At 36.1% G+C, this 25599-nt stretch overlaps 1 protein-coding gene across 1 annotated transcript in view; it reads right to left on the bottom strand.

The window, feature by feature from the left end:
* The window catches only part of CSMD1 (CUB and Sushi multiple domains 1), a 1002456-nt gene that overhangs the window by 287775 nt on the left and 689082 nt on the right, over positions 1–25599 (bottom strand). The window contains exon 8 of the mRNA XM_085217921.1: positions 5521–5608. Within this exon, the coding sequence (XP_085074047.1) occupies positions 5521–5608 (88 nt within the window). The remainder of the gene's footprint in view (positions 1–5520; positions 5609–25599) is intronic.

The raw sequence follows: 25599 nt of genomic DNA, 5'->3' as shown, positions 1-25599 counted from the left end.
ACAAGCTAAATGACATAAAATAAAACATAATGACTGAAACGTACTAGAAATAACCAAAAAATCTAGCCAAATCATCAGTTTGAAGAGCATGGTAGAAACATGAGGAATTCAAAAGCTTCTCAGTGTTAGAGTCAAGGTGGAGAGAATCTTGAATGCCAGCTATAGGCATTAACAAGTACAATCTTTTGAATGTCATTAAAAAAAAATCTAATTAAAATTTAGGCTATAGAAGACCAGTCATGGGTTTTACTAAAATGACAGATAGTTCTGCACAGGATCCTTGCATGAAGACACTAACTGTTAAACCTGCTTTAATATCAGCTCAGAAACAACCTATTTGAAGCATCTATTGTGAGAAATCAGATTTATGCTTATAATGATTTTTCTGAAAACAGATACTTCGGAAGAAAATGGTGTATGATAAAATAACCAAATTTAGTTTTGAAAAAATATTCTGAAAATTCTAAATACTGCGGAATGGAGATTGAGACAGTCAGATTATAAACCATGTAAAGAATGAAAGATACTGTAAACTTCCATCTCTATGCAAAATGCATTTAAAACAATTTCATGAAGGCACGAGATTAAGATTTTTATTCTACCTTTTATCTTATCTTGATACTTTAGGGCCTGAATAATAAAATATATATATTATTAAAAACTTCTTATATAACATATAAAATGCAGATAGAGGCATATAATTTTAGACGTTTAAAAGAATGGTTGATAAAGAGGAATGTTAAGCAAACTGAGTCCCTAGAGTACCTTCTGTTTCCAGAAAATCAGATGTATCTAATAAGCATCTCAGAATGTGTTGATACAGTCTACAATATGAGTTCTTATACCCTAAGTAAGCCCTGAATTGCTGAGCCTCTCACTGATTATGTTTGATGGTTTCCCTTAAAAAAAAAATAGAGGGACCTTTTAAAGCACTATTTCAATACATTTGTTCTGCAATTTCAATGAAAATTATTAATTCACGTAATTTCAAATTGTTAAAAATGAATGTTTGTAAATTTTGTTCTCATTCTTACCTCCGTAGTCACTGAGATAATCTGCAGATACTGCAAATGTTTTATTTTGCTTTATTCTCTATGTACACAAGAAAACATTTTGCTCATTTTTTTCTTCTACTTTGAATTTCAACTGTATCAAAGCAAAATTTGTGGATTATTAAAAAAGGTTAAGATTTTACTTAAAGAATCCATTACAAGAAAGACACTGAGTCCACAGAGCACAGCCAGAGAAGGGTAACGAACATGGTTGGGGTCAGGAGCACAAGTGTCATGGAGAATAATTGAGCATACTGGGATTGTTTAGTCTAGAAAAGAAAAGGCTCAGGGAAGACCTTATTTCTCTTTACTACTACCCAAAAGGAGGCTTTGGCAAGATCGGGGTCAGCCTCTTCCCTCAGGTAACTAGAGATAGGAAGAGAGGGAATGGCCTTAAGTTGCACCAGGGGAAGTTCAGGTTGGATATTAGGAAGAATTTCTTCTCTGAAAGAGTGGTCAGGTATTGGAGCAGGTTGCGTAGGGAACTGGTGGAGTTACCATCACTGGAGGAATTTAAGGAAGAAGTAGAGGTAGTGCATAGACACATGGTTTAGTTGGCAGTATTGGTGGTAGGTGGACAGTTGAACTACATGATGTTAGAGTTCTTTTCCAACCTTAATTATTCTACGCTTGCAACACTGACTAAGATGAAGGTTCAAACTTCCAGTCAGGCCAGAGAAGAAGATAACCTTTTTCTTGCAACACAGTAATACCAGGTGCTAGACCGAGGAGCACACTGCCAGTCTTAGCTGGGCTTTCCTACCACACCCATTGTATAATCTGGTTTTGGCTCCTTCCGACTTCCATCTGTTTGGACCAGTGAAATATGGACTGTATGGGCAACATTTTCCTAGCAATGACAACAACATAAGCAGCTGTGAAACAGTGGGTAACTGTCGCTGCTGCAGATTTTTACAAGCACAGCACAAAGGCTCTTGTTCATTACTGGTGAAAATTAGTGTTTTGTAGGTTAGAATTTGCTTTATCAAATAGTGTTTTCAGATCTTCCACAAAAATAAAATGGGATTTTATAGTTTTTAAAATTGCAGTTATTATGTCCTCATTCATCTTGCTAAATCCTCAGGAACTTTTTTCCTCAAAATGAATCCAAATATCCACTGGATTATTTGAAATCATTAAAACTCACTTCCTTTACATCCTGAACTGAACTCAGTAAAAGCGTGGCAGGAAGAGGATTTCAATGAGTTTTTTCTGCCTCGTTATTTTAGAATGAATGCCGTTATTGTTGTGAAAAGAATGAAACCCTTTTTAAAAAATTTGTAATCACTGAATCAGTTGAGTATCAGGCTGACTTAGAAAGAAACCCTCTGCCTTTCCATCAGCCCTACTGACAACATGTCCTTCAGTAGACTGGCAAATATTTTGAGTAACATGCATTTTCATATGTTCTAGTTTTGACTTATATCTACAGCTTGGATTCTCCTGACAAGAACGATATCTCCTTTTGGTGTCTATACTTGCCTCTTAAAAAAAAGAAGAAAAAAATCATCACTTTTTACACTCCACAGTGTTTTGTTTCCCTGCATTGGAGATATGCATGCAACATTATTATTTTTCCTTAAATCTGGAAGAGATAAATTTTTCATTTCTGAGAAAGAAAAACTAAATTCCATCAAAATGATCTATTTAGACACCAATATATGTAGACAAATAGACTTTAAAATAGATGATGTCTTTTAAATTGCTGTTAAAAAAAAATTAGTTTATCATACATGAAAAACATTTGCTGTTGCATAATTAGTAATAATAAGTAACAAATAAGGTATAGAAGCAAAACAAAATTTATTGTTTCAGATAACATTCAGAATTGGAGGCCTAAAAAACATGGAAAAATAGCAAATTATCAAATTACATTAACTTTTTATTCACCATATCTTATATTTGTGGAATGATATTATTACCTTTGTGTTAATTTTGCATACTTTATGTACTCAATTGTCCTCATAAAGAATGAGATACATTGATTGAAATGAAAGTATTATCAGAGGCTGAATGGAGAAAAGAAAGAAGGGGAATAGCCTTGCTCTCTCAGCTCAGTAAGCAATGCCTTTAAGTAGATTCCAGCCACTTAAGATCTGTTAACTCACATTCATTCATCAGAAGTTGATGTCAAAACACAGTTATGTATGTTTGTTGGGGTTCTTTGACATTAAATGGCCTCAGACATCTTAAAATATACTTTGTGCTTTAAGTTTCTTTGGGGCTTTCCCTTTTTAATATTAGGTTTAATGTTTAATGAATAATAAGTGTTGAGCTCTTCTATGAAGTTTGGATGTTTGCATGTGTTTCACCAAAATAAATTTACATCCCTTTCTCTTCCAAATTACAGGCTACAGCCTAGAGAAGAAAAGAAGTTGTCTTTTGTCTTTCCTATCATCTTCCAGCTTATCAGCGCTGTTAGACCTGCCAGACTGCATGTGCAGTTGTTGCTTAATGATTGTATGACACAGGCTTGGACCATAACTAGATGAGATTCTCCTCAGTCCAAACTGTGTCATAATCACATACAATCTGCACAAGATTCAGAGGTATTCATGGAATGAATCAGATTGAAAGAGGCCTCTGGTGAGCATCCAGTCTAAAGACATACACTCCAGCCAAGTTTAGTTAGGACAGTATGCTCAGGGCCTTGTTCACCTCAGCTCTGAATGACTCCCTGGATGGAAATTCTACAAATTGTCTGGGTAATTTCCTTCAGTGTTTGACCACCATAATAGTAAATATATGTACATATTATATATATATATATATATATAAAAATTAAAAGTTCCTTTATCTAGAAGTCCCAACTTGTGTCTATCGCCTCTGCTCCTGTCACTGTGTGCCGCTGAGAAGAATCAGCTTTCTCTTCCTTATGCCCTCATGAAAAGTAGCTTGAAGACAGCAATGAGTTTTTTCAGATTCTGTGAGAGTGAGCAAAACCAGCTCTGTGAGCCACCTGTTGTATCATGTGCTCAGGTTTCCTCACCCTCCTGACCTGCTATAGTTAGTTTGTGTCTATAGTTAATGGAGTGGGAATTAACCTCCAGTGCAAATTAATTTTGCATTAAACATTTAGACTGGGAGATTATATCTTTATCTTTGCTTTTTTTCTCTTCACTTGTAACAGTGAACCTATATGCTGATTTCTATTCTTTCAACTAAGTACTTATTTAGAGGATTTCAGAACAGTTGTAAAATTGTAAATTGAATTATAATTGAAAATGTACACTTCACGTATTGAGGAGAGCACTGAAACAAAGGAGACAAAGTTATATATACTTAGTACAGATACTAAAGCAAAATATGCTCTAAAATAACTGTATATATGCAAGTTTTGCTCAGCTGAATATGCACAAACATCACAACACATCTTAGAGAGGGTTGTATTTTACTATCTCATTTTTACCTAGTCATCTACCAACTGACGTTTCCCTCATCAATGCACCAAGTATTAGTTAATATGAAGGTAAAACTTACATATGTTTTAGTAAAACAGCGGACATTTGGAGAGGAAATGAATACTATATCTTTTTAGTATACAGTTTCCTTTGCAGCAACTGTATATGCCAATCTGAATCATAATATACAGAACAGTTATAAAGTAAATATTTTTCTGGACAGCTTATTTTTTGAAAAGCTTATTTCAGTTCATTATTTGTTAAAAATCATTTAGCCAGGGTCAAGTTGGTAGTGAAATTATGACTGCATATAACTGATTCTCTCAGTATTCTAGTTGTTCATGACCCCTCAATTTCATTTGAGGGTTAACAGAGAAAAATGTAGGAAAGGATAGTCAAAAATACATTTTAAAATTATTCTTCACCTTTCCATTACGCTATTTCTTTGAAGAGCAGTATGTCTGATTGACTTCGTTTTCTGCAGTTACAAAGACCTTTGCAAAATTCTTTCTAATTCCTATAAAGTTTTCCTTTCCATTCCTTCTGAGTGATTTATAAATCTGTGCAAGAGCCTGAGGTTCAATTGCCTTGCTTGTGGGTTAAAGTCTTTTTGTCTTCCCCCCCCCCAAGAGAAAATGAAAGAGAAACCCTCCTCTTCCCCCTACAGTAGTCCACTTGACTTCAACTTCGTTTTTAGATGAATGTTACAGCAAAAAAGACAAACAAAAAAGTATCGGACACAACATTTGCCATGTTTCTCAAGACTTCCAACATCTTTAATTAGTGAGAAAACAAACAATTCTCTCACCACACTCTGCTATGCTGCAAAGAGAGTTCTGTCTTTTCATATATAGAAAAGAATATCAGGATCCAAAATTTATTATTTTAAAACAAACAACAGGGAAGAAAAAAAAAAGTAAAAACAATCAAGACCTGCAATGGACTGGAATTATTCTGACAAAGACTCAATACATTAAAAAATTGGGAAACTATGCATATCTCTGGTTGAATATTCTGTAGCTATGAATATCTTCCTCTAGGTGATATATAAAACTAAATGTGCCTACCTGAAGTCAGAGCCCACTCTTTTCCCATTTTCAGGAATTCCAGGATCAGGACATGTATCAGATGCAACTGCATCCCCACCCTGCGTCACTGAAAAGTGAAGAAAAAAAATTATTCATGTAGATTAAAAGATGACTCTTCACTTTCCCATATTTTAACTTCTACAGCCACATGCATATCTCTATTTTCTTCCCTGAAACAATATCAATTTTGACTGAAAGAAGCCCCATAAGATTGATTTATTCGGTGTACTGTTTATTTTATTTTTATTTCATTATGATTTTTTTTGGGGGGGGGAAACAAACAAACAAAAAAAAACCCACAAACATGCTTTATTTCTGAGGAATAATAAATGATTGATTTTCCGTAGTCAGTCATATTTTATGGATACCCTAACATCTATGGCATTTCTCAGAGAGCAAAAACAGCATTTGTGGAGTCATTTTCTGAAATATTTGCAACATACCACTGCGTGATTGCAGTCCAAAAAAACTAAGCAAAATTAGAAATACACAAAAGCTAAAGTCCAAACTGTAGCAAACAAATATTTTGAAGATGATATAATGTAATGTAACACAACACTGAATATATAGAAAACCTGAATACACTTATGTTTTCATATGTGTTCATACACACATATATATGCATATATGTGTTTATACATTGCTACACACTCTAATCTTTCTGTTTCTCCCACAGAAGAAAAGTACTAATAGAAATCTGAGGACTACATTTCCATCTTAAAAGATTTTTGAGAAAGTTTAAGGACAGGGCAAAATGTTCTTCCTAAATAAAATTAAAAAACAAACAAACAAACAACAGTTGGAATATTTTAGTTTCATAAAACAAACTGTACAAACTTGAATGGATTACAGATGAAAGGCAAATGAGAGGTAAGACGTAAAATGTGTCTGGTTCTCTTACACAGTGACATTGCTTCAAATTGAATACAATGGCAGAAAGAATAGTCACAAACATGATATCTACTATTAAATGGTAATAAAATCTTCAGCAGCATCAGGGACCATTAACTTATATGAAATCCAAAGTTTCCCAAGAGATTAAAACAAACAAAAAAAAGATGTATTGCAGTACTACAGAAATATAACTACAACCAAAGCTGTTATAAATACCAAAATGTTTGACTTGACCTTCTATTTAAAGAAAATGCAACAGTTAATGTTTTAACGTTTATTTATGGTTTTTTTTGTTTGTTTGTTTTTGGGTTTTTTTTGGCACATAAAATGTTTTAAAAGCTGAGAAAAGGAATCATCTATTTGTCCACATTTTTTAACAACAGTAATTGTATATAGTCCCAGAAATCTTCCTTTATGCTAGGTGATGAAATATTATGATAATCAGAAAATAAATTTTCAGACAAAATTAGAAACTTATTTTACATGAAAAAAAATGTTTCCTGATAAATAAATAACTTTAAAAATGCATGAAAAAAAATACAGTTCAGCTGAAAACAAAACGAAACAAAACCTCTTTAAATTTGCCATCTTGAAAGCACCCAAACGGAGAGCCTAATCTTGGTAATTTCCATAATATAAGTTGGATTAATAGATTTTTTGTGTGTACATTAATAGGGTTGTCAAAACAAATTTCTACTAGCTAGAAATTTGTAAACATGCATTTTAATCTGAGAACTTAATTTTGTAGTTTCTCAAGAAGTGTCAGCATTGAAATGCTGTTACAGTCAAAAAACAATCTTGCTAAATAAGCAGCCTACTTGAACACTTATGTACTTTAAAATAAATAAACTTCACACTAGCAATTCTTCACTTTTTCAGGAAAACAAACAAACAACAACAACAAAAAAAAACATGGTAAGTATTTACAACTTCTTGGCACAGAAATGTAGTTGTAGTGAAATTGCAGTTCAACTTTGAGTACGAAATCGCCAAAAAATGAAAATAAGCCATTTGATAGTTATTGAACATATAAACATCACTAAACTTAAGCCTTATAATAACAGCTGTAATACAAGGTGGAGAACACTGCATTTTCTATAATATTTTAAATACAAAAGCATTGTAGTGCAATGCAGATATATATGCAGACTGAATGTTGACTGAATATTGACTGAAACCTTATTCATAGCACAGAGTTTCTGATTCCCCCAGATGGAAATTCATTGTTGCAAAATTTTTCTCTCAGCTACTATTTTCTCCTGTCAATACATTCACACATCACTATCACACTACCATTTGAACAGAGAAATACTTCTTGAAATAGAGCAGGTGTCATATGTCTGGAACTCAGCACATCTTTCAAGATGTCTGCAATCCTCACTGAACATGGCCTAAGTTTTACCTTCTGCTTTCCACAATGAACTGTCAAGTGTTTTTTAACAGATGGTGGTTGCATGACATGCTGTCATAACAAAATAAATCAAATCCCCTGTAAAAACAAGCCTGTTTTTGTCCTTCCATGTGGGGAAAAAAAAAAATAAATCACAAATTAATGAAATCATTAACTAATTTCAGAGTGTTAACTGGTGTTCAGAAACACCAGGATCTTTACTGCATACATGGGGTTATTTGTTATTATACTTAAAAGTCTTACTGTCAGTATTTTTTAATTTTTTTTTAATATATATATATTTATCATTCAAACATAAAACAGACAAAAAGATGCTGAAGCAATCCTAATCCTTTTTCTTCCTGTTTTCTAGTCCTGTCTGATTTCCCCTTTTCACAGCTTCTGATCATTATCCAGAGATGTACACAGATTCTACAGAGATGTAGAATAAAATACCATCTCTCATTTGATCATCTCCATTTCAGAATATATTTCATCATTCAGTCTTTCTCAGAAATCCTCTCTAAAAAAATCTTCAAATTCATTCCATCACATCCCCAATCTTTTGTAGAATCATAGAATCATTAAGGTTGGAAAAGCCCTCCAAGATCATTTAGTCCAACCGTCAACCTATCAGCACCATGCTCACTAAACCACGTCCCTCAGTGCAACATCTACCCTTTTCCTGAAAACCTACAGGCTCCACCATTTGCCTGGACAGCCTGTTTTAATGCCTGACTACTCTTTCAGAGAACACGTTTTTCCTAATATTACAACTTGAGGCCATTCTGTCTAGTCCTATTGCTAGTTATGCTAGAGAAGAGGCTGACCCCCACCTCACCACAACCTCCTTTTGGGTTGTAGTAGAGAGTGATAAGGTCTCCCCTGAGCCTATTCTTCTTCAATCTAAACAATTCCAGTTCCCTCAGTCACTTTCCATAACACTTGTGTTTTATAACACTATGAGATCCCTCACCAGGCTCATTGCTCTTCTCTGAACACACACCAGGGCCTCAGTGTCTTTCTTGTAGGGAGGGGCCCAACACTGAACACAGTACTCGACGTGTGGGCTCACCAGTGCCTAGTACAGAGAATTATCACCTCCCTAGTTCTGCTGACTACACTGTTTCATTTAAAAAAAAATGCTTCTCTCTGCTGTTGTTTGTACTCTCTCAAAAGTATACTGTTGGATTTACACAGGGTTTTATAATGTTTCATATGTTATGTATTTTTCTTCTGATTTCACAGAATCACAGGCTGAGGTTGGAAAGGACCTCTGGATCCACCTGTCCAATGCCAGCTGAAGCAGGGACGCCCAAAGCAGGTACCCAAGACTACATCCAGGTTGCTTTCAAGGATCTCCAAGGAAAGGTCTCTACAACCTCTGGGCAACCTGTGTAAGTACTCTGTCACCCACACAGCCCAGAAGTGTGGCCAGTAAAGATGCATGCTGAGACAAAACCTCTTGTTTTCTAGTTTGTGCCCATTGCCTCTTGTTCTGGCACTCTATACCACAGAAAAGACCATGACTAATCCTTTTTTTTTTCTTTTTTTTTCTTTTTTTTTCTGTGAAATCATAAGAGTACAATTAATGACACAGAAATTTAGGGCACTGAATAGTTTTTAACCACACACCAAAGTGTATTTTCTAACTCTCAATACCAGCCTGTCACAATACAGTCTTTATATACTTTTGGTATAACCTTTCTGTTGTAAAAACTAAGTTCAAGTGTGTATAATACTGTCAAATATGAAAATATGATATTCTTTATATGGATAATTTTTCACACTATTCCGCACAGTTATTCAAGGAATCATCAACAACAATATGGTGCATGTTCCATGAGACTAACGTCAGAAAAAGTATTTGAAGTGACAAATTTTAAATATTACATGTTTTGTCAGTCTTTTTGGTCATTTACACATTCTTCTAAAGATATCAGCAACCCATAGAAATATTCTGGGTTTAAACAAACATAAAACAAACTCAGGTACACACATTCCTTCAACAGTTTTCAATGCTTTTCAAATTAAAACAAAAATTACCAGAATCACCTATAAGACAGCCTTGTCAAATAGTGCCTGGAAGTTAGAGAAAAGACCCCAGAATGCACTGTGGAACGATATAATAAGAAATGGCAGTTTTTCTAGCAGAGACTGACAAGCCGGTAAACTGAACAAGACTTTACAAAGAATGGGTACTTTATCTTTCTATTATGATGCAAATAAAAGCTGACATGTAAATAGCAGCCTCTTGCCAGCCAAAAAATCATCCATAAGTGCAATGACTCTGGGTCATTGAAACAGGATAAGAGCTGCACTAATTGAGATACATCTTTATTATTCATAAGCTCTGCAGGTTTACATTTATTTACATTTTAATTTTTGAAAAGCATTATTCATATTAAAAAAAAAATTAAACAATTCTAGATGTGATTCTGGTCATTAAAAAATTATGCTTCAAGAGTGAACACAAAACATTTCAATTATTCTTTATCAAATGCCCTTGAAATTATTTGTGCATAACATTGAAAAATATGGTTGCTGGAAAAGAAAAATGTATATACTTAATATATGTACTTATGTCCTGGCATAACAATACACGAAGAAAAGGTATATATGATTATAATTGTATAAAATGGCTGAATACACTGGATGTTCTATTATTATCTAGACATTTAGAATTAATAGATGAACAGAAAGAAATTAGGATACAAAAATTCATTTTTCAAGTACAGTCACAGAGAGAATTAATTGAATGAAAGTTTCCACAATAAGTTATGCTATGCATATGTTTGAAATTTTCAATTATCCCTCTCTTGAGGACAATTTCAAGCTTTCAGTTTTATTACTTATACAGATCAAAATGAATAAATGATTATTTTGATTACTTTTTTTCCAAATAAATTTACTAGGAGACTTCCAATGTGTTGCATTTATAAGCTGCACATAAGCATTAGCTATTTCAATATAGTGTCTTAATGCAAATATTAGAGCAGCAAGTAAAAGTCGTGAGTAAATTTACTTATAGACAATGTTTTTACCATGCACCAAAATAATCTCCATTTCATTTTATTTATTCTTTTATTAAAAAAAGAGACACAGTCATATAAGGGGAAAGAGTTTTATATGAAAAAATCATAAAAATTCATTTTACTAATTTTGGTCAACATAATTTTGACTACTTCATAAAGTTTTTGTTTTGTCTCTTGAACACTTCAGCAAATGAGGACACAAAATGGATTTAACTCTTTCTTTTCCTGTTATGTCTTTTGCAGGAAAACAACAACAACAACAACAACAACAACAACAACAACAACAACATGAAAATTACTAAGTATGTACCCTAATTTATATGGTTATATCATAGAATCATAAAATTATAGAATGGCCTGGGTTGAAAAGGACCACAATGATAACCTAGTTTCAATCCTCCTGCTATGTGCAGGGTCACCAACTACCAGACCAGGCTGCCCACAGCCACATCCAGCCTGGCCTAGAATGTCTACAGCGATGGGACATCCACAACCTCCTTGGGATACCTGTTCCAGTGTGTCACCACCCTCTGTGTGAAAAACTTTCTTCTAATTTCTAACCTAAATCTCATCTGTCTTAGTTTAACACCATTCCCCATAAAGGAAATCAGACCATAAAAGAGATCAAAGCCTTGCTTATTAATAGATACTGCCTTATAATTAAATAAAATCATATGTTGTAGAAAGTACAGATTTGAGTAAAAACAATACCTGAAACCAAAATACTATCACAAAAAAAGATATACATTTAAATTGTACAAAGAAATATAAAGGGAGCTACATAATTTTATTTATTTGGTACAAATTCATCCAATTTTCTAGGAGAGAGGATAACTATTGTTAGCAGTAACTGATGGTGCAACATACTTAAAGCCAATTCTCATAGGCTTTAAGTAAAGCTTTTAGAAGAAACAGAATAATATCAATCTGTCTGAGACAGAAGCACTTGCATGAAACTAATTCTAATGAAAAACTGGCAGATTAATGAAACCTAGAAAGACAGAAGAGAAGGAAAAGACAAGCAAGGAAGGATAGGCAATGAAAGTTTTGTAGTTCAACAGCTAAACTACTTTCAAGAAGCCACTTCAAACTCTTTCTGTAATTTACCTATGAATTTATTACAATGTTCTGAGCAACCTGATCTATCTGTACACATCTCCGTTCACTGACGGGAGGTGGAGTGGCTGACCTTTAAAGGTCTTTTCCAACTCCACACAATTCTGTGATTTTTTGATTCTATGATTTACAATACTTGTGAACAGAAAACATACAATACTTGTGAACACTATGTTGACACTAGCTGACACAGCTACATAAGGTCAATTTGGGCTGTTATACCAGGAGAAAAAAGCTACCCAAAAGTGCATCTGGGCCCAGAACACACATTCAGATGCTGTTATTTCTTCAAAATGATTAAAAAGTCTTCAAAAGTATTGTTTTATTCATTATTCAATCCCTAGACATTTACTAGAGTTCATTTTAAAATGCATTTCTCCATTATTTTCACCTGTAAGAGTATTTTAGCTTGAAGAATTTGTCAGGAAAGTTTAACGATTCCTCTTGTTTTCAAAGTCAGATCAGACATATGCATTTATGCAGTAGAAAATAGAAATAATTTTCATACACTAAAGATAATTCTTCTAGTTGTTTTGAATAAGCTCTAGCACCTCAGATACATATATCTTCATTCCACTAGACTACTGATGGTCAACACATGCTTAAAATAAAGAATCTAGATAATTTACATACATTCATACACTCTGTTCTCCAGCTGCTACCTGTAATCACATATAGGCTGTAACTAAAACAGCTGGTAAATCCTACTTACCCATTATTCCTGAGTGAACATAAGGTCTGAGAATAAATTGCCCTTACATAAATCCAATAGTGGTTTTGTCCATAAATATGCAAATTAAAATCTTTCTTTGTTTTGTTCTGTTTTGATATCCTAAGGGAATTTGACTAATTCTCCCTTGAATGAATCCTACTCTCTTTTCTGAAGCTGAAGTCAGGATTTATTCCAGTTTAATGAAGCAACTTAAGGCTGGCCAGGTGCACAGCTCTCAGTCTGTGCGCTTATTAGTACAGCTTTTCTTGAAATCATGCCTTCTCACTCATTAAAAATAAATAAATAAATAAATAAATAAGCTTTATTTTATTTTATTTTTATCCCTGGATCAATGAGAAAATCTAAACAAATGCATTTTCACATAGCTGAGAAATTCCACAATTGGGAGCTGTGGAGGAAAAAAAAATCAAGTTTACCTTTTTAGCATAATTAAATAGTTGTATTTTAGCCTAATTAAAATATTATTTGAAGTGATTTTAGTTTTTGCAATAATCTGTAGGTAAACTATATTTTACCTATGAAATAGAAGATACACAGAACTGGAATTATATTTTATTTTCTACATTGTCATGGCAAAATTGCTATGTCACAGATAATAGCAGGACAAGGGGAAATAGTTTTAAGTTGAAGGAGGGAAGATTTAGGTTGATTTCAGGTTTAGGATCAGGGGAAGTTCTTTACTATGAGAGTGGTGAGGTGCTGGAACAGATTGCCCAAAGAGATTATGGATGTCCCATCCTTGGAGGTGTTCAAAGCCAGCTTGGATGGGGCCCTGGGCAGCCTGGTCTAGTATTAAATGTGGAGGATGGTGGCCCTGCCTGTGGTAGGAGAGTTGGAGCTTTATGATCTGTGAGATCCCTTCCAACCCAAACCATTCTATGATTCTATGAAAAGTAATAGTTCAGAACCAAGTGTGTCCACCATTTCTACCATAGGAGTTGAGGCAGGGGGGGATGGTGTACATCTTCCACATTATGCAGGCAGTTACTGTTTGTTTGGCTCATTTATTCTGAAACACAGAATCCTTTGTTTGTTGCATACTCCAGATTTTCAGACTTTGAATTCATCAGAGCCAAGGAATAAACAACCAAGCTCACTAAAACCAAGCCAACTAGGTGCATGATGTTCATCCAGCTTTCTTCAACTGATGGGCCACATGCAGCAAGCTGTTATTGTCAACAAGTACTGCTAACTCAATTGCAATAAATCTGTTGGCTCAAAATTGCTGACATTTTCAGATGAGAGAAATTAATTCAATGCAGTTATACCACATCTAACGTACAAGTTAACATTTTGTTTGCTTTCAGTTAAAGAATTCACATCAAAACCCACAGTAAGAATAACAAGACTGCAAAATCTATAACTTATTTGGGCTTGCTAACTGAAGTAATACATGCTTGAGAGCATCCAAACTCATTTTTATCTTTTAGTTTATTATTTATGGAAGATACCAATTTCAAAATATTGTCCCTTCATTAACCCTGATGGTTAAGTAATGATCTAAGTCACATCTTTATGTTGCTCAAAGTCAAGACAGTAAGCCCTGCAGAACTGTTTCCCAGATCGCTGCATTACAACTACACTGTGTTGAATTTGTGGCTTACTTGAAATAAAACTATTCCAGTCTTACCTATATCATCAAGCCTAACAAGGTCTTACACTGTTCAAAACTTTCACATAAAGATATTACAAATTCTTTTGTGATTAACTCCACGCCATACTTTAGAATAAAGTATTTTTTATGCCTTGCTGCAGGTGATAAAATTCTTGCACCATTTTCAAAATGTGCATTTGGTTGAAAAATACTTCTGTCACTGAGAAAATATTTCATTTTATCAGAGTTATATAGCGCTCAAAACACAAGAAAATGGAAAACTGTGACCTCAGTGAAGTCACTAGATAAAATGTCAGTAATAATGAGAAGGCAGGATTTTATCTTATAGGCAAAGTATACAAATATTTTCATTTAAAAAATAAACATACTAACATTTTGTACGCTGCTAACATTTGTGTGATGCATAACATAAAAGAGAAGCATAAACTTGGCATGAAAATGAAATTACCATTATACCATTTTCCTCTGCAAACCACACATCCTGCTATAAAGCTTAAAACACATATCTAAGACTAGAGTTGCTTTTCCAGTTCCCCTTTATTCAGAAAAGTAAAAAAAATTGGTAATTTACTTTGAAACGACAAAGCTGATGGAGAGTCAGTAGTAAAGAGCAATTTTATGGGATATCCAGAAGCATTCTTTTCAAAAGAAATAAACACAGCCTGCTGTTCTGACTTCAGTGTCTTAGAACTTGGGAAAATTCCATTTTTCACCAGTGTCAGGTTATAAAGTCACCTCATAAAGCTATTTACTTGTAAATATACTGCCACTTTATAACATACTTTATTGATTCTCACGACAGTCTTTCCCTTTTTCTTTAAAAATAGCGATGCAGCATCTTACTGAATGCTGTCATTTCATCGGTAATCCTGAAAGTGACTATAAATTATAATTTTAGATATCAATCAGGCTTAAGGTGATGGTATTTAAGAAATTCCTATTTTTTGTTTGACTAGTATGCAATACAGCTATATATTTAATAACGCTTACATACATATACATACAAATATTTATAGACATTGGCCAGATCCCCCGAGTCTTCTTTTCTCAAGGCTGAACAGACCCAAGCCACTCAGCCTTTCCTCAGACGAGAGGTGATGTGCAGCTGTATACAATATATCACACTCTGTTTATCATTGAAACATACAGCACAAAAGTTTAAAATGCTATTTCCCGTCTTCATTATGATTAGAAGGGTGGATGTCAGCTGCAACATCTTCTGGTTTGGCTTTTCCCTCCCACTTTTCTCACTAATACAATGTTAAAAAATAAAGAAAAAAAAGTAAAAAACAAACAAAAAACCTAAGTAATCACAATTTTCTATGCATCATATACACACTTCTATCCTGAATATATAACCTCAATCATTCTGGTGGTTCTGGTGAAGTATAGAACTGATGATTCATAATCTTATTCCTCCTACTTACACAGAGTCTGTACCTTATTCATGTCAACCTGTTAATTCCGAAGGGAAAGGGGCAAAGAGGTTATAATAGCTCCTCAAATATATTCTGCTGCTCAAAGTAAAACTACACTGAGACAAACTTTGAATAAGCAATGGCTTTGGTCCCAAAACAAAAAGAAAAGCAAAAACTTCCTTTGATGAACTTGACTTATTAATTCACCCTTTAAAAATCACCATACTGCTACACCTAGTTGAAAGAGTAAATCATCACAGAAAACTGAAATTTTGTTGATTGGAACATTTTTCTCATTTGAAGTGAAAGACAGGGCTGTTTGCATTCAGAACTGAAGACATATCATTAAGATAGTCCACTGTTTTTCTTTTTAATCACAAGTAAAATACATGATTTTATGAATAAATTTGTATAAGAGCTGCTCAGAAAGTAGTCTCCAATTTTATTATGTTATAGCCCATAATGTCAGAGGAGGATGTTCATGGTAGAGGCTGAAACTTCCCATCAATATTGTGTTATATTTTGTTGCTATGAAAAAGATAGCAGCAAAGGAGCAGTCTGACAAAACAGCATCTGACATGGAAGTGTGCATGAAGCAAAGATGTGGAATTGAATTCCTCCGTGGGAAAAAGGTCCACCCACTGATATTCATATATGCTTGCTGAACATTTATGGAAACAAAACAAATGTGAGCACAGCAAGGAAGTGGGTGATGCATTTCAGCAAAGGTGATAACAGTGGGTCATTTCCATTGGTGCAGGTTTTTATTAGCATGACATGCAGGCTCTTGTTCATTGTTAGTGAAAAAATTTTAGCTAATAGTTACACTGAAAAATAGTATTCTAAATGACAATTTGCTCTATCAAATAGTGTTACTGTGTTCCTTCTATCTGTTGTAGCTTCCAAGGAAATAAAAAGGAAGCATTACTCTCAGAGCAACCAGTATATATTCTGTTCTTGTTTGTAATATGAAGGTGTTCATATCCAAACCAGGAATTCAGGTAACTTTTGATAAATTTGAAATAGTCCTTCTTGAGAATCTGTATTAGTTAGATTGTCTACAGTCTTCCAATCTGATGTAAGAATGTCCTTTGTCCCACTAAACTAGACCAAGATATATGTTCTCAGTGTCCCATTTCTAGCAAATATCAGAACAGTTCAACTTCATGTCTTTATAAAATGGAGCTCATGGTAATTAATTGAAAGAAATGATCAAATACTGTGCATGAACCTTTTGAAGCTAGCTCAGCATGAAAATGTACTCAAAAGTCATTATACTTTTCCCTAGATAATTTGAAACAGATATTCTTGTAATCTTGTTGTGACTCCCAAAGTTTCTTAAAACTGAAAATTTCGTTTTGAGATCAGTTTAGAGATGAATGAATGCTTGCTACTTTTTCTGAGACTGACAAGTTTCATTTCACTCATGGCAGCCTCCAGCTGTTGAAATACAAACACGAATCGAACCTGGATTACTGATGTGAAAAGCCAATTCCATCGCTTTGACAAAAGAAACAAGTAAGATCTAGTTAGGTTGTGATTGTAGCAATGATATTATACCACTGCATTAGAATTTTTAGGTCAGTGGTGCCCACGCTGATAAGCAAAAATACTTGACATGAAGCTACACTAGCTGACATGTGTAAATAAAAATGTCAGCCAGGCACTAATTAAACTAATTAAAAATAAAATTGAGGCATATGAAACAACATACTACAACGTTCCAGATCTCTATGACAATTTCAACTCTTCCAAACTGAAATGCAGTTACTTATCAGAGAGATTTTATGTCCTGCATGTCCTTATTGACTCTGTACAAAAGATGATGAATTATATTCTGCCAGAAATATTCACCATCAGATTTGTCCCAGAAACATAAGGAACCACTATAACTAGATTTAGTGCATCACCGAATTATTGTTCTGAATGGTTTTTATGGATCCCTAAGATATTATTCTTTTACGTCATTGTCTCAAAGCTTGCTGGGGACACAGATGAACAAGTCCAAGCAAGTCCTGGGCAAGGGTTGTGAAATCCTTTGTGTGAAGGACACAGATGGACAAGGCCAGAGACAACGAGAGAGAGATAAGCCACAGATTAATGCCAGGAAGAAGTCTTTTGCGTAGGCTTATCTCAAGGAAGATGACCATCTCAAGAGGTGCTGCACATGACTCTTACCCAAGCAGCCAGGATTGCAATGTTGGCAGAAGGAAGGAGAATAAAAAGGGGACATATAACAATGAGGTTAGGTTTTCTGGCAAGATTCCTCATGAAGAAGAAGAGGTTTCTAACATGAGAAGCCTCACGACCTGCCTCTCCCCTTTTTGGACTTGCTCTGTGCTCTACCAGCATGCTGAAGAAGAACAAAGGTGTCTACCATCAGATTCCTCACAACAGGATTCCTGCATGTTGATGGACTCTCCTGGCCCTGCTACCTGAGTCCAGCTGCTTTCTCCCAGACTTACCCTACGACTTCTTCCTGCTACCTGCTTGCTGCCCAAGGCCAGCCACGGAATCACAGAATTGTAGGGCTTGGAAAGGACCTCTAGAGATCATCGAGACCAACCCCCATGCCAAAGCAGGTTCCCTACACCAGGTCACACAGGTAGGCGTCCAGGCGAGACTTGAATATCTCCAGAGAAGGAGACTCCACAACCTCCCTGGCAGCCTGTTCCAGTGCTCCGTCACCCTCACCGTAAAGAAGTTCTTGCGCAAATTTGTGTGGAACTTCCTATGCTGCAGTTTATGTCCGTTTCCCCTTGTCCTGTCTCCACACACCGCTGAAAAGAGACTGGCCTCACCTCTATGGCCGCCACTCCTCAGATATTTATAAGCCTGGATCAGGTCCCCTCTCAGTCGTCTTTTCTCAAGGCTAAATAGACCCAGTTCACTTAGCCTTTCTTCATGGGGGAGATGCTCCAGGCCCTTTACCATCTTTATGGCCCTCCGCTGGACTCTTGCCAAGAAATCCCTGTCTTTTTTGAACTGGGGAGCCCAGAACTGGACACAGTACTCCAGATGAGGCCTTACCAGGGCAGAGTAGAGGGGAAGGATCACCTCCCTCGACCTGCTGGACACGCTCTTTCTAATGCACCCCAGAATGCCATTGGCCTTCTTGGCCACGAGGGTACACTGCTGGCTCATGGCCAACCTGTCGTCCACCAGGACCCCCAGGTCCCTCTCTGCAGAGCTCCTCTCCAGCAGCTCATCCCCCAGCCTGTATTGGTGCATGCAATTATTCCTCCCTAGGTGTAAGACCCTACACTTGCTTTTGTTGAACCTCATCCGGTTTCTTACTGCCCAGCTCTCCAGCCTGTCCAGGTCATGCTGAATGGCAGCACAGCCTTCAGGCGTGTCAGCCAATCCTCCCAACTTTGTATCATCAGCAAACTTGCTGAGGGTGGCCACTGTCCCCTCATCAAGGTCATTGATGAAGATGTTAAACAAGACCGGACCCAGCACAGACCCCTGGGGGACACCACTGGTTACAGGTCTCCAGCCAGACTCTGCACCACCAACGACGACCCTCTGCGCTCTGCCAGTCAGCCAGTTCTCAACACACCTCACTGTCCACTCGTCTATCCCACACTTCCTCAGCTTTGTTATAAAGATGTCATGGGAGACAGTATCTAATGCCTTTCTAAAATCAAGATAGACTACATCTACTGCTCTTCCCCCATCCACCCAGCATGTGACAACATCATAGAAGGCCACCAGGTTGGTTGAGCACGACCTCCCCTTGGTGAACCCATGCTGACTACTCCTGATAACCTCCTTTTCTCCCAGTTGTCTGGAGATAGTATCCAGCACAAGCTGTTTCATCACCTTTCCAGGGACAGAGGTGAGACTGACAGGCCTATAATTACCCGGATCTTCCTTCTTGCCCTTTTTGAAGACCAGAGTGACATTGGCTATCCTCCAGTCTACAGGGACCTCCCCTGTTATCCAAGAGCTCTCAAAAATGATGGAGAGCAGTTCGGCAATGACCTCTGCCAGCTCCCTCAGCACACATGGATGTACCCCATCAGGTACTGATAACATCATTCCAGTTCTGGACCATTTCATGCAGATTATCTGCCTTCTGTACAAATTTATACTTTCTTATTCTAAGTATTAAATACTAAATGGAAACAATCCCTCCTCCCTGTCAGTGTTAACTAACCTCTTTAGATGCTTTCCTGTCCAAAATTTATTATTTAGCATAACAAACATTGGTGAAGATATATTTATTTATCAACAAGATCAAATTAGTACCTGCCAGGCAATGATAAATTCTTTCTGCTAGTTAGTAATCATTTTTACTAAAGAATCTTGTCCTGCCAGCAAGGAAAACATCAATATGCTATTCATTATCATACAAATACTCTTATCTTGGTAATTCCCATTTAAGATGACCCAAAATTGAATCTTCATGTTCACTTTTACTGTCCAAGTAATTTGAGCATTTCAGAGTTCTGCAGTAGTACAGCTACATATACATATACTTGAATATCTTTCCCATTAGATTTTCTGGAAAAGCACTAAGTTCCATTTAATATTTTCTAATTAAAGGACTGTCAATACTGCTTATCCAAAAATGCTGGTCCAACTGGTTGACTGCCATCCACACTGAATCTCAGTATAATACTATCTGCTTTTGAAACAGCTTTTAAGCTAGTATTTCAGAACATCTGCACAGACTCAGACTCTTTCAACCCATTAGTACTTAAATATATTTTAGTTGTTCCAAAAGTAATGCCTCATATTTATTTCCATGGATACTACAATAGATACAAGGAACCCAATATTGCTATTTAATATAGCAAATTCTCAACTACAATACACTATTTTTTAAACATACTCATCACCATTAGTCAATTCACACAGATGAATGAGCTGCTGAATCTGCTCTTCTTTCCACGGTGTGACAGCTGTACACAGAACTATCTGGAGCAGGGCTTGTCTTTCACATCACTGCCATCACTGCTGAAACATACCACTCACTGCCTCACTCTATTCTTTGGTCCCCATAGATGTTCAGCAAGCATCTATAAATGTCAGTGTATGGAACTTCCTCCCATGGAGGAATTCAGTTCCACACCTTTGCCTCATCTGTGCTTCCATGTCAGACACCATTTTAGCAGACTTTCTCTCTGCTGTCTGTCATATGTCAACAAAATGTAACGGAATATTGGCAAGAAGGTTCAACCTCTATTGCCATACCACTTCCATCTGCCTCTGACACTGTGGGCCAACAAAATAAAATAGGAGGCATTACTTATGGAGCAGTCCTTTGAACCTATGGAAGCAGGAAATGAGAACAGAAAGCAAACTAGTTATCTGGTTGTCATCTTCCAGAAATTTATTCAAATGCTATTTTCTGATTCTCATTTCCTACCCCATGTAGGCAAGGCAGGAATGTCTCATGGTGTGTACAACTTCATATTCGGTAGGTAGCATTGAAGCCCATCCTACGCTGAGCATGAACATGGCATGGATTTTGTTTCTTCAAGCTATTACAATCAGTAACTTTATAATTCATGTTCAAAAAATAAGATTCTAGGCTCCACCATTGAAAAGCCTAAAGCTGTTTCTCAGCCTACTTTCCTCTGAGCCTATTTGTTAAACAATTTATGAGTAATATTTTAAAAGAAATCAAAACTTATGAGTTACAAGTGATACAGTTCTATTCGCTTATTGAAGTATTTCCCCATGCTTTATTGAAAGTTTTGCAACACTCATAGCATTGCCTTAGTTACCAGAAGGGATGTATATTGTCTTAAACACGCCTCAATTATTATTTTATTTTTCTGTAAGCTACACTTAAGTCTTTGAGTTCCAAGTTTTAGAACTTTATATTTGTATCATGATTTTAGACGTACTTCACTGAGTACATGATAACTTTCAATAACTGGAAAAAAATAAAGAGAGAAAGTTGAAATATTACATGAATGAATGAAAAAAAAATAGGAAAAAAACTGAAAAAGGTGAGAACAGTTCCAGAAGTTCATAATCATGAAAATGTTCTTTTGAAATGATATAATGAAGTGAGCATTAGATATTTTAGGTATGATGCATCCGTAAAACATAACAGAACAAAAGAAAGCTGTATAGAAAATGTGTCTAGCAGAAAAAAATTTCCTACCCATGTTTTTAAGATAGATTTTATAAATCAAGCATGAGCATTTTAAATACATATGTATATATCCCTATAGTTAGTAAAGGAAGTCAGACTTTTGGTAAGATCCAAAGCAGTTAAACTATTGAAAATATTTCACAGAAGTGTTTCCATGTTTTATTTAGTTCATAAGAAAAAAAAATATGTTTCATGTCTTAAAAATAAGTTAACCAAAGTCACAATGTATTAATGACTAACAGTTAATCATTCCCCGGATATCTGTTTGTTATCTTATTGTATAACTTAATATCCAGGGATATTCAGTTTGCACTACCATAGATTCTTATTCCATAAACTTGCTGCTGCTCCTCCAGACGTTGTTTATAGGAATGTACATTTAACAGTATTATCATGAGTGCTGCATCTTTTGGCAAGCTTTTATTTATGGTGTATGGCAAAAAGAAAAAGGGAAAAACCCTCTAGCTCTCTGGTCATCCTTATGGCATTCTGGACTCAGTCCAACAGCTCCACATTCTCCTTATGCTGTGAATCTCAGACCTGGACACAATAATTCAGTTAGCATTTTTCACAAGTGCAGAGCAGAGGGAGAAAATAATCTCCCTCAACACGCTGATCATTGTTCCTTTGATGCAGACCAGGACATAATCAGCTTCCTGGGCTGCAAGCAGACACTGCTGGCTCACGTTCAGTTTTAAATCAACCAATACTCTCAAGTCTTTCTCAGGGCTGCTCTTAATACATTTTCCACCGACGCTGTACTGGTACTTGAGCTTGCCCTGACCTAGGTGCAGGACCTTGTACTTGGCTGTGTAAAACTTCATTAATTTTACATGGACCCACCACTCAGGCATCTAAAGGTCCCTCTGGATGGCATCCCTTCCATCCAGCATTTTGACTACAGAACTCAGCTTGTTGTCACCCACAAACTTGCTGCTCTCAGTCCTGTTGTCCATGTCAATGAGAAAGATCACAGAATAACAGAATTGGAGGGGCTGGAAAGGATCTCTAGAGATGATTGAGCCCCCTACAGCAGGCTGCATAGGTAGGTGTGCAGGAAGGTGTGAAATATCTCCAGAGAAGGGAAATCCACAACACCGCCTAGGAAGCCTGTTCCACTGCTTCATCACCCTCACTATGAAGAAGTTCCTTCACATATTGGTGCAGAACTTTGCGTGCTCCAATTTATGGCCTGAAAAGACGTTGGCCATGTCTCTTTGATTGTCAAACTTAAGATAAGCATTAGTAAGATTCCCCCTGAGTCTTCTTTTCTCAAGGCTGAACAGACCCAAGTCACTCAGCCTCTCCTAAGAAGAGAGGTGCTCCAGGCACTTTATCATCTTTGCGGTACTCCACTGGACTCTCTCCAGGAGATCCCCGTCTCTCTCATACTGCATCCAGAACTAGACGCAATACTCCAGGTGAGATCTGACCAGGGCAAAGTAGGGGAAGGAGGATTACCTCCCTTGACCTATTGGCCATGCTCTTTTTAATGTGCGTCAGGATCCCATTGGCTTTTTTGGCCACCAAGGCGCACGACTGGCTCATGACCAAGCTGTCATCCACCAGGACACCCAGGACCCTCTCCACAGAGCTCCTCTACAGCAGGTCATGTCCTAGCCTGTACTGGCACATATTCCTTCCCAGGTGCAAGACTTTACACTTGCTCCTGTTAAACCTCATCTGGCTCCTCTCTGCCCAACTTTCTAGTCTGTCCAGGTCTCGCTGAATTGCAGCACACCCTTCTGGTGTGTCAGCCATTCCTCCCAGCTTTGTCTAATCAGCATACTTTCTGAGGGTGGACACTATCCTCTCGTCAAGGTCATCAATGAAAACACTGAACAAGACCGGAAAGATGTTTAATGGTCCCAATAAAGGCAATTTTAATTTTATTTAAATTGAATAAATTAGGGTTAATTACTAGACTGTTGCTTTAATTATGATAAATCCATTTGTGTAAATGGAGCAATTGCCATTTAAAACAACATTATTTGTTTTAGATCCAAAGTTAAGAAATCAAAACTAAACAGTATATCACAATAGGGATTAGCACAACAGCATTAAGCTTTTTTTTTTCTTTTTTTGTCTTTTTTGAGAAATTGAACAGAAAAATCTCCGATTATCATCTTACTCTACTTCAGTAATCTAGTCAAAAGTAAAGGAAGAAACAAAGACATTCTGTACTATCCTACATGTCATCAATTGAGGAATAGCTGATTTAGGTACAGTATCTACATTTTAAGGAATCGGTGGTTAAAGCCATTCCTCTGACCCCTGACTTCAAAACAGTAACCAAAAATAGACATCAGGTGCAAGAATCTTCTATACTAGTCCTCTATTCAAAGATGAAAGAGTTTTATGGTGTCCTTTTCAAAAAGACTTGATATTGGGTCATCAAAGGCAGTAGCAAATTATGCTAACAGCCTATTATTTTAGAATACTTTTACTCTACTGGTTTGTCTGCACTGCTTCAGATTAAAAAGTATTACCGCTGGTTCTTACAGGCTCACATCCTTATCTCTACCTGAAAATATCAATGACTATGAAATGGGAGAATGTCGTGACCTTCACTCAACGTTATACACTGATCCTCAATTTCACAATTGTCTCCTTTTTAATTCAACATCTCTAGAACATCTTTCAGAAGAACAATGTTACTGAGTTAATGCACAGGTAGAAGAGATTTTATTACCCACACTAGTCTCATTTTATTGTGGTTTCTCTTCATTAATTGCAAAAACATAACAGAAACAGTTCTGCTCCATAGAAACTCACTAAACCTCCCACAGAGCATTATGATTTTATGTCATTTTGAAATTATGGCAGTTACACATTTTTCTGTAATAAAATGTGCATGAATGTGGCACTCAAAGGCAAAGAAGAACTACTATTGACTAATTCTAGATTCAGGATAAAAAAAAAAACAAAAACAAAACCAGAAACAAGATGCAGAAGGAAAAGAAATACCAGAGTTTATCAGACAATAGTAGATAATTTACTCTACTTATTTACTGTCTGTCAAAAAAATCCCTGTGCGCACTACATATTCATATTCATAGTAGGAGAACTGCCTGCAACAGAAAAACCAACAAGATATGTATCACTGCAAAACATGTACTGGTCAAATAGAATAGAGACAGAATAAGAAGGCTGAAGTCAATGACTCTTAAGTGTATTTTGACAAAGATAGTTTAAGAAACAAAAAGAACCAACTTACTGGGTATTTCTTAGTGCAAATATTTATGAAAGTGGAGAACAGGCATCCAAAATATAAGAAAAGAAGCCACTCGATATTAAGCAATTAAGCAGATTTCATGAATAAGTATTTTGAATGGCTACAATAAAACATGAAAGTGCCATTCAAGCTAGTAGAGTTCACATAATTCACACAGCCAACAGCTTTTTCCTGCCCTGCTTGGAAGAGCTTTCTGAGCTAATGTAGAATTATTCCACATCCAATTGCAAAGGCATACAAACAAATGTGAACATTGTTCCCCAAGTCATACACACAGGTGAGGAAGGTGGCAAATAAAGATTTTACCGAAGTCTGCTATCAGGAAAAGGTGAAGAAAAAGATGAAGAAATACAAGCAATGCAAGCAAACAAGGACAACAGCAAGTATTAGCCCAGGGAATAACTTCTACAGCAAAAAGAACACATCTTAATAATGGTATTTTTAGCCTTCTCATGAGGCTATGTAATGAGGAAAGCCACCAAAAAAAAGTAATTTCAGAACTTTAAA

This window comes from Meleagris gallopavo, chromosome 2 (genome assembly GCF_905368555.1).
Source record: "Meleagris gallopavo chromosome 2, MGAL_WU_HG_1.1, whole genome shotgun sequence".
Classification (NCBI taxonomy): Eukaryota; Metazoa; Chordata; class Aves; order Galliformes; family Phasianidae; genus Meleagris; species Meleagris gallopavo.
The sequence above is the reverse complement of the archived record's forward strand: the minus strand, read 5'-3'. Positions and strand labels throughout refer to the sequence as shown.